Below are 12,522 nucleotides of genomic sequence, written 5' to 3'. Positions count from 1 at the left end.
ATTCCTGCTGCGCCCTCCTGCCAATCACCATCAGTTTGGTTCAGCTGATGACTAAGACGAAACACACGAGTGGATCTTGCTCCCTCTTTACAAGCAAAGCCAGCCCTTTTTTTAAGTTAAAACAACAAGCCATCTCTTTGTCAGTCAGCCTTCAGAAAGCCTCTCCCTAATTCCATCTTCCATTAACGAAATAAGTCAACATTAACGCTCACTACGAGCATAATGTCCCATTATTCAACATTTTAATGGCATGATTTCCTGGTGTTTTATCAAAATCCATTAAGCTCATGCAGTGTGCACCTGGACTAAATATTGGATGAAATACTGAGTCTGACAGATGAACAGAAAGACGTATCCCTGCAGTCGTTTAAAACGGCAGCTGTTTTATCAAAAGAATTGTGGCTTTTTCTTGGGGTTAGTGAGAAGAATAGCTGATTTTACTGAGCTTCCACTTGAAGTAAAACTTTTTGACCTACAATAAGATAATTTACATATAAAACAAGAAAATTAATGGATCCCTATTGTGGTCTTTAACCATAAAACTAAGTCAAGCTAGGATAGAGAAAATATTGCAAGGGCAAGCAAGGCAGAAGTGCTTGCCCAGTGAATGCTTGAACAGACTAGAGATGGCACGATACCACTTTTTTATGTCCGATACCGATACCATAAATTTGGATATCTGCCGATACCGATATGAATCCGATATAGTTTTTTAATCAATAAAACTGTTTTTTAATATCTTGCTGCATTTTGTATAAGTTCATACTCAAGTTTAAATAAACAACAACACTAAAGCTATTCTGTTATACCTGTATGTAAAAAATACACTGCACCCAAAATATTTCATAGTTCAGCAACACTGATCAATCTAATAAACTTAAACCTACTCCATCCTCCCTATTCTGGTGTTTTAAAGAGTACTTAGCAGAAATATTAAGCAACCTAACTAATAGGGTTGCAAACTCCCAGCAAAAACAAATAGGGAACCACCCCCCACCCTCCACCTCATGATGCTTAATCGATGTAATCAACTTTAATTTGATGCAGTGTGAAAAAAAATGCACAGAAATAAATTATTTTTCAAGAATAATTAAATAGATTCAACATCTTTCTTCAACAGAATTGCAGAATTCACAGATGGTACCTTCCCAAAGGAAAAAGTACTATAGCTTACTAGGGTATATTAGACTTAACAGTTACTATATACAGTAATGGACTTCTATACATTTTACATCAGATTAAAACTTTGGGTGTAAGATTCAGATAATTATTTATTAAAAGCTACATATTTTAAATGAGAATAAGAAAGAAAAGTATGTCTTTGTGCCCCCTTTTCCCTGTTAATGCCCTATCAGCCCCCCTGGCTAAACTTTGCTAGATCCGCCCCTGCACAGTTACCAGCTGTCAGCTGCGTAGAAAAGGATCCTGGTCTAGAAAGTAATATTAAATAAATTCTAACAACAGCTTATCAAGCTTAAACGTGCTGCTGTTGTTCAGCCGCTGGTTTCCTCTTTCTGGTGAGAAGTGGGCCAAAAACAAAGAAGAGAGACGGACTCGTGACAAAAAAGCCGATCAGCTGATCATTAAGCAGTTTCAGGATTGAAGTAGCAGCAGGAAGGAAGAGAGGGGCAGTCGCTCCATATATCGGTTGTTAATAAGCTTAACGTGGGAACGCTTTACTAACATTCAGAGATGAACTTACACACTTGCTTTACGTCTCTCTGGGATAACTTCCTCAGAGATGAAATGCTGGATTGGTAGCGAGGCTACAAATACACACAGCCGCTCTATCACGTGATGCACACTGCTCCAACGTGCTACGGTTATGAGCCGAGTTACGCGTGTAGCAAGTTTTGTGAGGTGCTTTTTTGATATTTAATGGATCGGATTACATTTTTTATTTCTCGCCGATATCCGATCCAGTAATTTAGGTCAGTATCGGACCGATACCGATACGTAATATCGGATCGGTCCATCTCTAGAACAGACCCCAATTAAAATTTACCAAAATGCAAGCAATTTCTCTACTTAGAGTTCCAACAGTGTTCTGGCTCTAAAAAAGATTTATTATTGGATGCTACACCTGGCTCTCTCCCTAAAAGCTAGCTTGAAACTTTTTCAGTGCAAAAAGGGGAAGACGTCCCAGCAGTTCACTAAGATGCAGGAGACGCTTACCACTTGTGCTTTTTTGAGTCAGTAAACAAATAAAATTCCAGCTAATAACTAGTCCAAGTCAGTTGGTCACATTTTTTAGTTGATAGGCTAACCAAACAAATTTGAATTAATGGGGTATTCCCTGCACAGGGCTTTTGTAAAACAAGCCCCAGTGAACAGAAGAGAATTGAGCTAAACTCATGGTGTTTTGTCCCTTACAGTTACAGAACCTTATTTTGTTCCAATCAAAACCATAAAACCCTAATTCAGAAATATCTCAAAGTAAAAGTTACAGTATATCTATTGTCAGCCAAATTAAGTATGTAGATGTTTCTTGGAGTGGCTGCATTAGAAGTCAGAGAAATTTGACTGCAGCAGCTCAACAACCAACATACCATATAAAAACAGTAGGTTCTTTTTTTTTTCTTTTTTTCCACCAACTTTCATGTTTAAAGCTTGAGCGTTTAACTGAAATCATGCACACTTGGCAGATTTTAGTATGCATGTGCTATAATAATCCCTTTTTTACAGCTTCAGTGGCTCCAGCATCTGTCAGTCCTCTCACATCAAAAAAAATTAGAAAAAAGTAAAGCATGATTGGAATTGTGGAATATATTGCTCACAAAAGGTGTTTGGTGTAGTTCTTATGTTGATACATTTGATATTTTCAGAGATCATAAGAAATGGGCTGGTGCATTGCAGTCTTCTCCAAAATTAGATTATATGATCTAATCATTTAATAATTTGAAATAGTTACAATTATTTAATATGGGTAAATATTAGTCATTTATATCAATTTAAATGAATTTAACCTAATAAGGCTAGGAGCCACAGAGTGCACTCCATGGTCTGTGGCAAATTTCATTAATGTAGAGATAAAGCTGCCTCCCACTCCCACCACTCCATGACCAATCGATTAGTTTAAGAGTAGGTACGATTTCACTCGACAAGGACTTACTCTGGTGACAGCTGTTATTTAAACTGTGATCTGACATTTCTTCAATGTGTTTTTTTTTTCAAATACTGTAGAGTTTTACATCTTAAGGCCTCTAACTGTTTTAATTATTACATTTAATACCCGGTGAAATTTACTGTCAGCTGTCCTTCTTTTAAGAGACAGTTTATCTTTTCATCTCAGCAAATACTTTAATGGCTTATGTTTTTGAAATGTTGATGTCATTTATCAGGTTTCTCCCAGACTTACAGCTCCAGAGTGTGTTGAGACGCCTCGTCAATAACTGTCAGCGGTACAATCAACATGAAGAAAGACATACCGGTTTCACCTGAACTTTACTATCAGGTACTTTAGAAACTTCCTGCCTGTGCCTCCGATTGTCCATCGATCCATCTGTCTCATATCTGCATTCAGCTTAAAATATCTGAACTCACAGATTCCTTCGCATTGACCTGAGACCAGTATCTTTCATATCATCTAGGTGGCTTCACAGGCCACCTGGTCACCACAATCCCAACTATTCCAGCTATGAGGCAATTCGTGTTGAGATGAGAGAAGAAGCTGTGCCGATAACGCGAAAGACTTAGAGTTATGCCCTGCCGAGGTGAAGGAGGAGTGGGGAGAATGAAGGCTGAGTGACATGTTCAATGTCAAATGTGCACTTTTCCAGGTCATGGTTGCCAAATGCTTTTCAAGCTGCATACCTGTCATCAGGGAGGCAGGGGGAGTGCTGAGAGGATGAGAGATGCAAACAAGACAGGGGTATGTGAGACTGCATTTTTGCCCAAGGTACAAGTTGTCCCACTGAGATCCCAGCATGGATGATGTCACCACACAGAGGTATGCTGGGACAAAAATCCACAGTAACATGTCAAATGTAACACCGGGAGGAGACAAACGTCATCTGAAATCTGGCCGGTGGATTTAAAGTTAGTGGTAATGAGTTCATTCTTTGGTTAGCGCTTCAGCCTGATATCCAACAGTATGACTTAAACCCAATATTGCATGTTTATAACAAATATGAAAAATGTTCCGCCTAAACTGTTCTTAAACTCCTGAGCTTGACAGACACTTCAACCATTCAGACTCTTAGCAACAGCGTGTAAACACACTCACGATGGACACATGCGCCAAGACCACACAGATTTCCCAGGTGGGAGGTTCTCAGAGGGCAGACCTAGGGCTCTTTATAGGGGCTATAAGCCACAGTCACAACATCTGCGATGTGTGACTGTTCACCCCAGCGTGATTTGTGTGTGTTTCTGTGTGCATGTGTGCGAGTGTGAGCGCATTTTGTAGAGGGCACTGTGGCATAGGTAATCCCTGCAGAAGCCTGGGAACGAGGAATTTGGATGGACTTTTGGCTCCCATGGTCACAAAAGTCACAAGACTGCACACACCGACACCTTAAAACCTTGGGGTAAAATGTGCTTTATTCAAATGTAAGGTTTCCTTTTTAACTTATATTTATACATAAACATTTCATTTGGTTTTTTTTACCAGCTTAAGATAGTAATATATAAGCTTTTAGCCTTAAAAGTCACATTTTACTCACTTTTTATCCAAATATTTATCCAAAAACCATCAAAATCCTTCTGTGTGTATTTCAGTTCATATCTAACATGGAAAAAAGAAACTTGCACTAAAAGCTAGAAGCTAACATGGAATTGCATGGTGCCATAAATGCTATAAAAACTGAGGAATATTAAGCTGTAATTAATGACTTTTATTGTATATGTGCCTCATTTTTAGCTGTACGTATGACACAAATGCATGCACATTACACAAAGACCCACAAGCGCACTATGGATGATTACATGCTCATCAATCTGCTTCTGTGGATGTATGCATTGTAATCCTAATAGCACATCATTTGTAATGGGGTCTCTAGTGTTTAGTCGTAGCCGCCCAGCGTTTACTCAAAGCACATGTGGCCAGGGGGGGAAACAGATGTGAGAACCCCAGGAAGCATCATTAGCTTCACAAACATTCTCCGTAGCCAGCCGTGGAGACCCTGTCAGACAGCAGCGCTGCAGACCTTAAGTCAATCATGTTTCCACTGGATTTAGCTGTCCGCTCATTCTTTTCCCCTTACTGCTAACTTTTCTCACACTCGTATGCAGTCTCCCTTTTCCCTCCTCCCAAGAGTGAGCGAGCTAAGCTAAGATAACTGGTTTACTATTTGTTTTTCAGGCTAGTCAGCCACTCAGTAGATCTGGAGTTGCTGCATCTTAGATCTTTAATATTTATGTTTTCCTTTCCCACTTTTATGCTGGTAGCTTTGTTATACATCATTCCTGTTTGGCCTTTTGCTCTCTGTGCATGCTTCATGCAACTCTTCCTGTCTCACTCCATCAATAACACACTTTTTCCCCCCATTTCTTCAGACATCTGCGTGTCTGTGTGTGTCCCTTTCTCTACTTGCTATCGATTAAATCTGCATCAGTATCACTCCATTAATAGCAGACTTCTATGTATCTTCTAGCGTGCCAGTCGCCTTCCACCTCGATGCTTCCAAGTCTGTGACAGTTTTGTTTTATTTTACAGCATTTTTTGTTAGACCCTGCTTTCCTTGACAATTCTGGGTTTTTTTTTCTGCTGATCTGGTGTAGGCTTTGGCTTTGACCTGTATGGCAATGTGTTTTTTTCCCCCTTTGGCGTTGTACTTACCAAAATTTCTATTGTTTTTCTCATCTTTCCGTTCTTGACCTTTTTGCCTCTGTAACCCTCCCCCCTTTCTAATTTCTATCTCTCTCCTGACAGTCCTCCCCAGCACTGCTTCAACAGACAAACCCACGCTCACACCTCCTACCTGTGCCTCCCTTCTAATTAGGCATCATGAGAGGGGTTCGAGTGCTGCTTCTCCCCTCTCGTTAGCACCACTCCCCAGCACTCCTGCTGCAATCCCACCCCGGGGCCGTGTCTGAGGTCAAGGCCGGGGCAAAGCAGAACAGACGGGGCTCGATGCATGTGCTCGAGGCAAGGCTGAGCCGAGCTGCTCGGCTGCAAGCTTCTGCTTCGGCTTTTGTGATCAGCTGCATGTGAAAAATGTGCAGGCCAGATGATGCACGGACGGTCTCGGCTGCTGCAAATGAAGTTTTCGCTGGCGTCCAGGAACACACAACAGGATAAAACAACAACGCTCAATCACGCTGATGGAGGGGACGTGGGTTTACTACAGATGGAGCCCAAGATGTTTCATCAGAGGAAGAGAATGCCAGAGGCTCGGCTTTCAAGCTTGGCAATGACAAATAAACCTCATGATGAAGGAACAAATACATTCACAAGGGGCTCCAGAGGAAACAGAAGGGGATAGAGGGCAGCCACCTGCAAAATCACCATAAGGCTCGACTATCCCAAATGGGCGTGGGAGCCACAGAGGATATAACTGCTGAAGTGGACACAGAAGGTCCCTCTGCTGTAATGTTGCCATCTACTGGCAGCTTTTTATCAAAGCATGACAGCGCCATGACTTTAAATCAGAGTTTTGCAGTGTGCGGGATTTTTAGAAGCACATGAAACCACAAGATCTCATTATGCTTTTTCATAATGTAGTCTGAACAACATGTCCTCTTGTATGGACTCTGGCACAGCAGCGTGCAACACAATTCCAGAGAGTTATGCCATTTGCTGGCACAGCCCACTTTGGGCACTCAGTCACAGCTTGTTATTAGAGCTCAGCATCAAGCAATCGAAAGGTAAACAACACAATCAAGTGCTGCAACATTTTGGAGGGAAAACAGCAAAAAAGCCATATTTTCCTTTCTCCATCTTTTCTTTTATCAGCTCCTGATGTGAAAGCAGTAGTTTGTCATTCTTGAAAATCTGCAAATTCACTTTTTTGCGCAGAGTTGGAGAAGATTCACAGAAGTTCTGTACTGTAAATGCAAAACAAAGAACGGGAGCGGTTAGCTTAGCTTGGATTTTTACACTTTGATTTTTGTACGGCTAAAATAAATAAGATAAGATTATTACTGAGTGAGCTTTAAAGGATTTGGATGGCAGAATTTATTAGCCCTGGACAAAATATGGCTAGCTGTTTCCTGGCTTGCAATCTTTAAACTAAGCTAAGCTAATTTCCTGCTAACCTGAAAGTTTAACTGTTAGCAATAAAGCTAGATTTCTTGGCAAGAAAGCAAATTAGAGATTTCTTAAGATGACCTGAATGCATCAAAGCTTTGACCAATTCCATATTAATTCTTTCTAAATTAATACTGAAATTAGTATTTTTTTTTTATGGTAGGCACTCCCACAGACACCTTAAACAGAGCATGAATGCCCCAGTCGAAATATTCAGTTCTCCACGAAACTTTGAGGTCTCTATTATGCTTTTTGGGACAACCTTAGACAGTTTCCATGAATTTCCAAATATTACTTTGAATAGAAATTAAAGATAAAATCATTCTGTCAGATTTTGTTTACTTTCCATTCATGACTTGGATTGCAAGGAACAGGAAAAGTTGTCTTTTATAAAATTCCTCTCAGAACCTAATTTCAGATTTTTCCTCGTGCCAGTGATGTCACATGTTGGTTTTCAGTCTGAAGCCTCGTCTTGAGTATTCTGATTTTTGCCAGATCCATTTTTGTTGCCAGATCCCAAGTCAGATGTTTATATAACTGAGAACCTGCGACATTGGACACCTACACAGTAGTCACTTATCAATAGCAGCATCCTGAACTATACCCCACTGAATCATGTTGTAAAAAATATGACTAGAACCTAAAATTAAAACCATAAACTAACAGCACCGTCATTTTCTCATAGACTGACTTCCCGCCCGTGCTGACCATTAAAATCTATGAAGATTTAAGCTATCTGTGCACTGCCTTCTCAGATCTGGAGGCTCTATGTCCATGCCAAATTTGTAAAATCTCTGATTGTGAGCTTTTTCAAAAACTCCTTTCTTACTCCTAGATTATTCCTGTTCAGTACAAAATGACCTGCCATTTTCAGAAAGAGGCAAAAGAAAAATTTCATGTTGGAGATATAAGCTTTACTAAAGCTTAGTTATCCAAATACTGTTGAAAAGGAGCTTTCTTTGGGATTCAACAGCCAGTAGGAGCTGCCATCTCCTGTTCTGTTCTGCAGAACTTTTCCTTCATTGGCCCACTGAGAAAACTCTGAAGCTACTTCCTTTTGGCCTGGCTTTATAGGGATGCAAGTCTGTTCTCTGGATTTGCAGAACTGGAAGAGCTGCATGCTGGCACACCTGAGTAGGACACACAGGAAACACTGCTACCATGCCAGGAACACTAATAGCGCTGCATGAAAAGTGAAACATTTTGTGGGTATCTTGGCAATTTATACAAACATGAGTACCAGTGAATTTTGCCCTTGGACTGTAAGAAACTGTGTGCTCACACACGCATGCACACACACACACGCACGCCCACACACACTAAACAATCCTCAGTCCCACTCCACAGATTAAGCCCAGATGGGAACAATGAGATGAGTATGAGGGCTTTTGCAGTGTAACTGAAAACACTTGGTCTTGTTAACGCACTCCAAAAACTTGCTCTATCCATCCATCACTGGCCAGATGTTCTCTGAAGCTTTTTCCTTTACTCCTCAAGAGGGACCAATCCCTCTCAAAATTAATTCACTTCCCATTCCACTTGCGTCCACAACAAAGGTACTCATGAAAGCTAATTGCATAGTTTGGGGTCTTTATGATCAAGCGATCGAGCTGAGGAGCGTGTTTCAGAGAACAAGCGATGTTGTTGTTGACGGACGCTCACTTGGGACCATTTGCACGCCGTGACCCCACTTAATCCTGCCATTAGGCCCCAAAGCTTCCCAATCCTGAGGACTTCAACGCACTCTGCTCCCTGCATTAGGACTCTGAGAGGGACCATTTCCTTGAGTAAACATCAAAATCGGTTGCTTTTGTGGCTAATTTCCTTCTGAATTCCAGCTTAGCAATTAGAGGAAAGGCATGTGGTGAAGTGAGTGTGGCATGCCCAACACTCTGAAGTCTGATTTATATCCATCAATTCTTACGAGCCATACTCCACATAAACTCACCAGTTCAATAGAGCTGTCACGGTAACAGGCTCTTTGTGTGTCTGTGTTTTATTTGCATCTTTATTTAGAAAAAAAAAGTGTGGAATTTAAAATATATATATATATCAGAACTGAGAATCCACAGAACTGTGTCAGCGTGTGCCCTGAGTTTGAAAAGTGACTACTAAGGAGTTCAAAGCGGAAAGACAAAGAGCCAAAACGAACAAAAATGAAAGCGTACAAGAAGGATTTGCTCTGCTCCATATCCCTGCCAGGTTACAGGCACTAACATTCAGAGATGCCAGGGTGTCTTTTAAGGGCACAGCCTCATGCACGCACCGCCGTTTAATTCCCCATCCAGGAAAAGTGTTTCTGGAAGGTTCCACTTTTCTGCACAAATCAGGGGAAATGAGCGAAAGCAACAAGACCCTCCAAGAAATGCTCGAGGTATGTCATTATGTCACCCACAAAGGAAGGTCTATTCCATTTAGGGTTGGAGCCACAGGCCATTTGGCCCACACACACACAAATCGCACCCGCACAACTTTCAGCAGCCACGCACACAAACACGGTCTCATTCCTTTGCCAAATTGTAATGCAGAAACTTTGACCTGAGAGCACACATAAAAAGAAAATGCCACTGCAAAACAGAGACCCTTGGAGGAGGCACTTGTTGACCTCTGGCCCCGCGAAGCACGGCACTGCGTTACTGTGCGGTGTGTGTTAACAGATAGGTGTCCGGTGCAGACTTGCTCGGGCCTAGAGCAGATGGAAAGATTTGTCATCTGCTGACCACTTGAGCAAAATAATCTCTTGAGTCATTTTTCAGTCTGGTTTTGTGATGGAGACACAAAATAATCAAACCACAAACACTTGCAACACAGAAGTCAGTGTGAGCATCATCCAAGACATTTTTTGGGGCGATACCGTCGGCAGGTCATCGAGCTGAAAGCAATCAGTTGTAAGTAACATTCATTACAGAGTCATTTCTGTTTGACGTATGAGTTTGTGCTGATTCCAACATATTTGAATCAGTTAATATTTAACAGGGATAATTTATCAGAAGATAAACCCTCTGTAGCCTCACAGTTAGGTCTGCAGACCTGCAAAGTCCTGAGCTCTCCTTCGTTGCTTGAAAGTCACTGATTACAATGTGGACATACTCAGCAGGACTGTGTAGCAGCCAGGGTGCCTAAATCCCAAATCACCTTGAAGTGCTATTAGCACCTGTTGTGGTCATTTACACACGCTGACAGCGGCCCCCCCCACCGCCCCTCTGTTTGGCCCTAAAAATCTGTCTGCACACCAAACAACTGCTTTGTGCACCACGTTAAAACTCCCCGCTGTGCAGAAGGAATCAGCTTTTACACAAACCTGCCTCACAAGAGTGATGCATACATATAAAGGGACTGCATGAGTACATGTGAGGAATATGTTAGTAGTAATTATTGCACATTGATTTTTTTTCCAAAACAGCAAATATATTTGTTCACCATCAATCTTTTTCTTAATTTCTAACTTCCTGGTGGAGTGTATTTTATTATATTTTATACCCATCAATCAGCGGCCTCATTTCTTGCAAACAATAGCTGCTTTAGACCAACAGCATCACCAGATGATGAATAGTTTTGGTTTCTGGTGGGGGGGCAAAGTACTGACAGGCATGGGCACCAGCTATGAGCCATGTATGAATCTGTACCTCAGAGCACTCTTGTAATAAATTTGAAACGACTGATCAATGATGTTTCTACATAGGCTCACTTTTCCTTTAGAAACAGAGGGCAGGCCAAACTGAAAGCAACAGGTGTCTCATTTCCTTCCCAATAAATTGACTTAAATGCGCTGAAACCGGAGCGGTGCGCCTTCTCCCCTCATGTTAAATGACAGGATCCATAAGTTGTTCGCGTGAAGACGCCACCGCGGCTTACCTTCGCACAGACAGCGAGGAGAACCAGGCTAGTCGTCCACAAACAGCTCCCACTCATCACGGACGCAAACAAACTCTTAAGTAATTTCAAAGCGTTGAGAGACGGCTCTGATCGCCCGCTCTCTGTCCCAGCCTGCCCCAGTCACTCGGGGAGAAAGAGGTCCAGTCGTCTCTCCGCGCTGCGCTCCGGCTCCAGTTTCCAGGAGAGCGAGAGAGGAAAAAGGTAAAAGTCAGCCAAGAGCGGACGGAGACAGCATGACAGTCCACGGTCGCTTCCAGATATTTTGTTCCCCCGGCAAACACGTTGCTGCTAAATTTATGTTTGCATACCAGGCGCGCGTCAGGAAAAGGGTCTCACCCACCTTACATTCTTAAAGAAACACACTCCCGGGTCGTTACGCGCCGATGTGCAGCTCAGCGCAAGACGCGTGCAAAGCTGAAGTGATGCTTTTATGGCTGTGCGTTATGGCTGACTTTCACCGAGTGGATGGCTTGCATTAGATCATTTGTACTAAGCTGTTTCCCCCTTCACTGTTTACCTGTACTCAGAAGTGTTTGTATTGAAACTTAAACCAATGACTAAATAGATCATGCGCACAGTCATTCAACAAGGGACTCAACCCTCACGCTGAAAACTTTAACTCCAGCTTCTTTTCAACGTTAATCCTAATTTCAAGGCCGTGTTCATATCCAGTCACGGGTTTTGGAAAGGTTGACCTCAGTTCATGGTCAACTTCAAACCCACAAAGACTTTTTAGACACATGGTTGCTTCATTGCAGCAGAGCCCTAACAGCTCGTTTGTTACATGAGGGGTTGGGATGTTTGCTGCTTTTTAATTATTCAAAGAAATGAGTCATCCTGAAGGTAGAAGAGCACAACAGAGGTCCACTCCTCTTTCTTAAACCCCACAGATCCACAGGCTCAAGCTGGAACGTGGGCCTTGCACTGTCGGCTGTGCACCGGTTAAGGATTGTTCCTCCTTTATCACAGCTTTAGATTTAGTCACAAGTATGAAATGCATTAGTCTTTCAAGTTAGGCATCCCGTGCTGCCAGCCATGTGCCATTTAAGGTCAGGAAGAGTTTTATCTAAATCAGGCTCCCACTGCTTAAGAACTGAGATCAACCAGATGGAATGAGACGTTCATAGCCCTGGCCTTTGCTGGCATATGATTGAAATCTGAGGTTGTTTCTGGTTTAGCCTGATGAGACCCATGTCATTGGTTTAATGAATCATTTAAAGTGGGTCATATTTTTTGTGGAATTTGATATTGGTCTGTTGTATCCTTGGACATGAACATCACATACTTTCTTAATGTGTGTCCAACCTGGGGTCGGATATTAACCCAAACAGATAAAATTCAAGTTGGACCAGGCAAACAGCAAAATCACTGTGGAGGGCATTTTGACGTCATTTTAAATGTTTTTCTTTTTTTCTTCCTGACTCAGAAAAGAGCCGCAACATGTTCCACTTCAACAA

General features: G+C 41.9%; 1 protein-coding gene across 3 annotated transcripts in view; it reads right to left on the bottom strand.

Moving 5' to 3' along the window:
- Nucleotides 1-11,439, bottom strand: part of LOC116332910 (ADAMTS-like protein 1) — a 103,360-nt gene extending 91,921 nt beyond the window's left edge. The window contains exon 1 of one of the 3 annotated variants that reach the window (XM_039609462.1): nt 11,045-11,439. In XM_039609462.1, the coding sequence (XP_039465396.1) occupies nt 11,045-11,101 (57 nt within the window). In that variant the 5' untranslated portion in view covers nt 11,102-11,439. The remainder of the gene's footprint in view (nt 1-11,044) is intronic. The other 2 variants (XM_039609459.1, XM_039609458.1) reach the window with 2 other exon arrangements.
- Between the last annotated feature and the right edge of the window lie 1,083 nt (nt 11,440-12,522).

Source organism: Oreochromis aureus, linkage group 3, assembly GCF_013358895.1.
Source record: "Oreochromis aureus strain Israel breed Guangdong linkage group 3, ZZ_aureus, whole genome shotgun sequence".
In the NCBI taxonomy this organism is placed as follows: Eukaryota; Metazoa; Chordata; class Actinopteri; order Cichliformes; family Cichlidae; genus Oreochromis; species Oreochromis aureus.
This window is presented reverse-complemented; position numbering and strand designations above follow the sequence as displayed.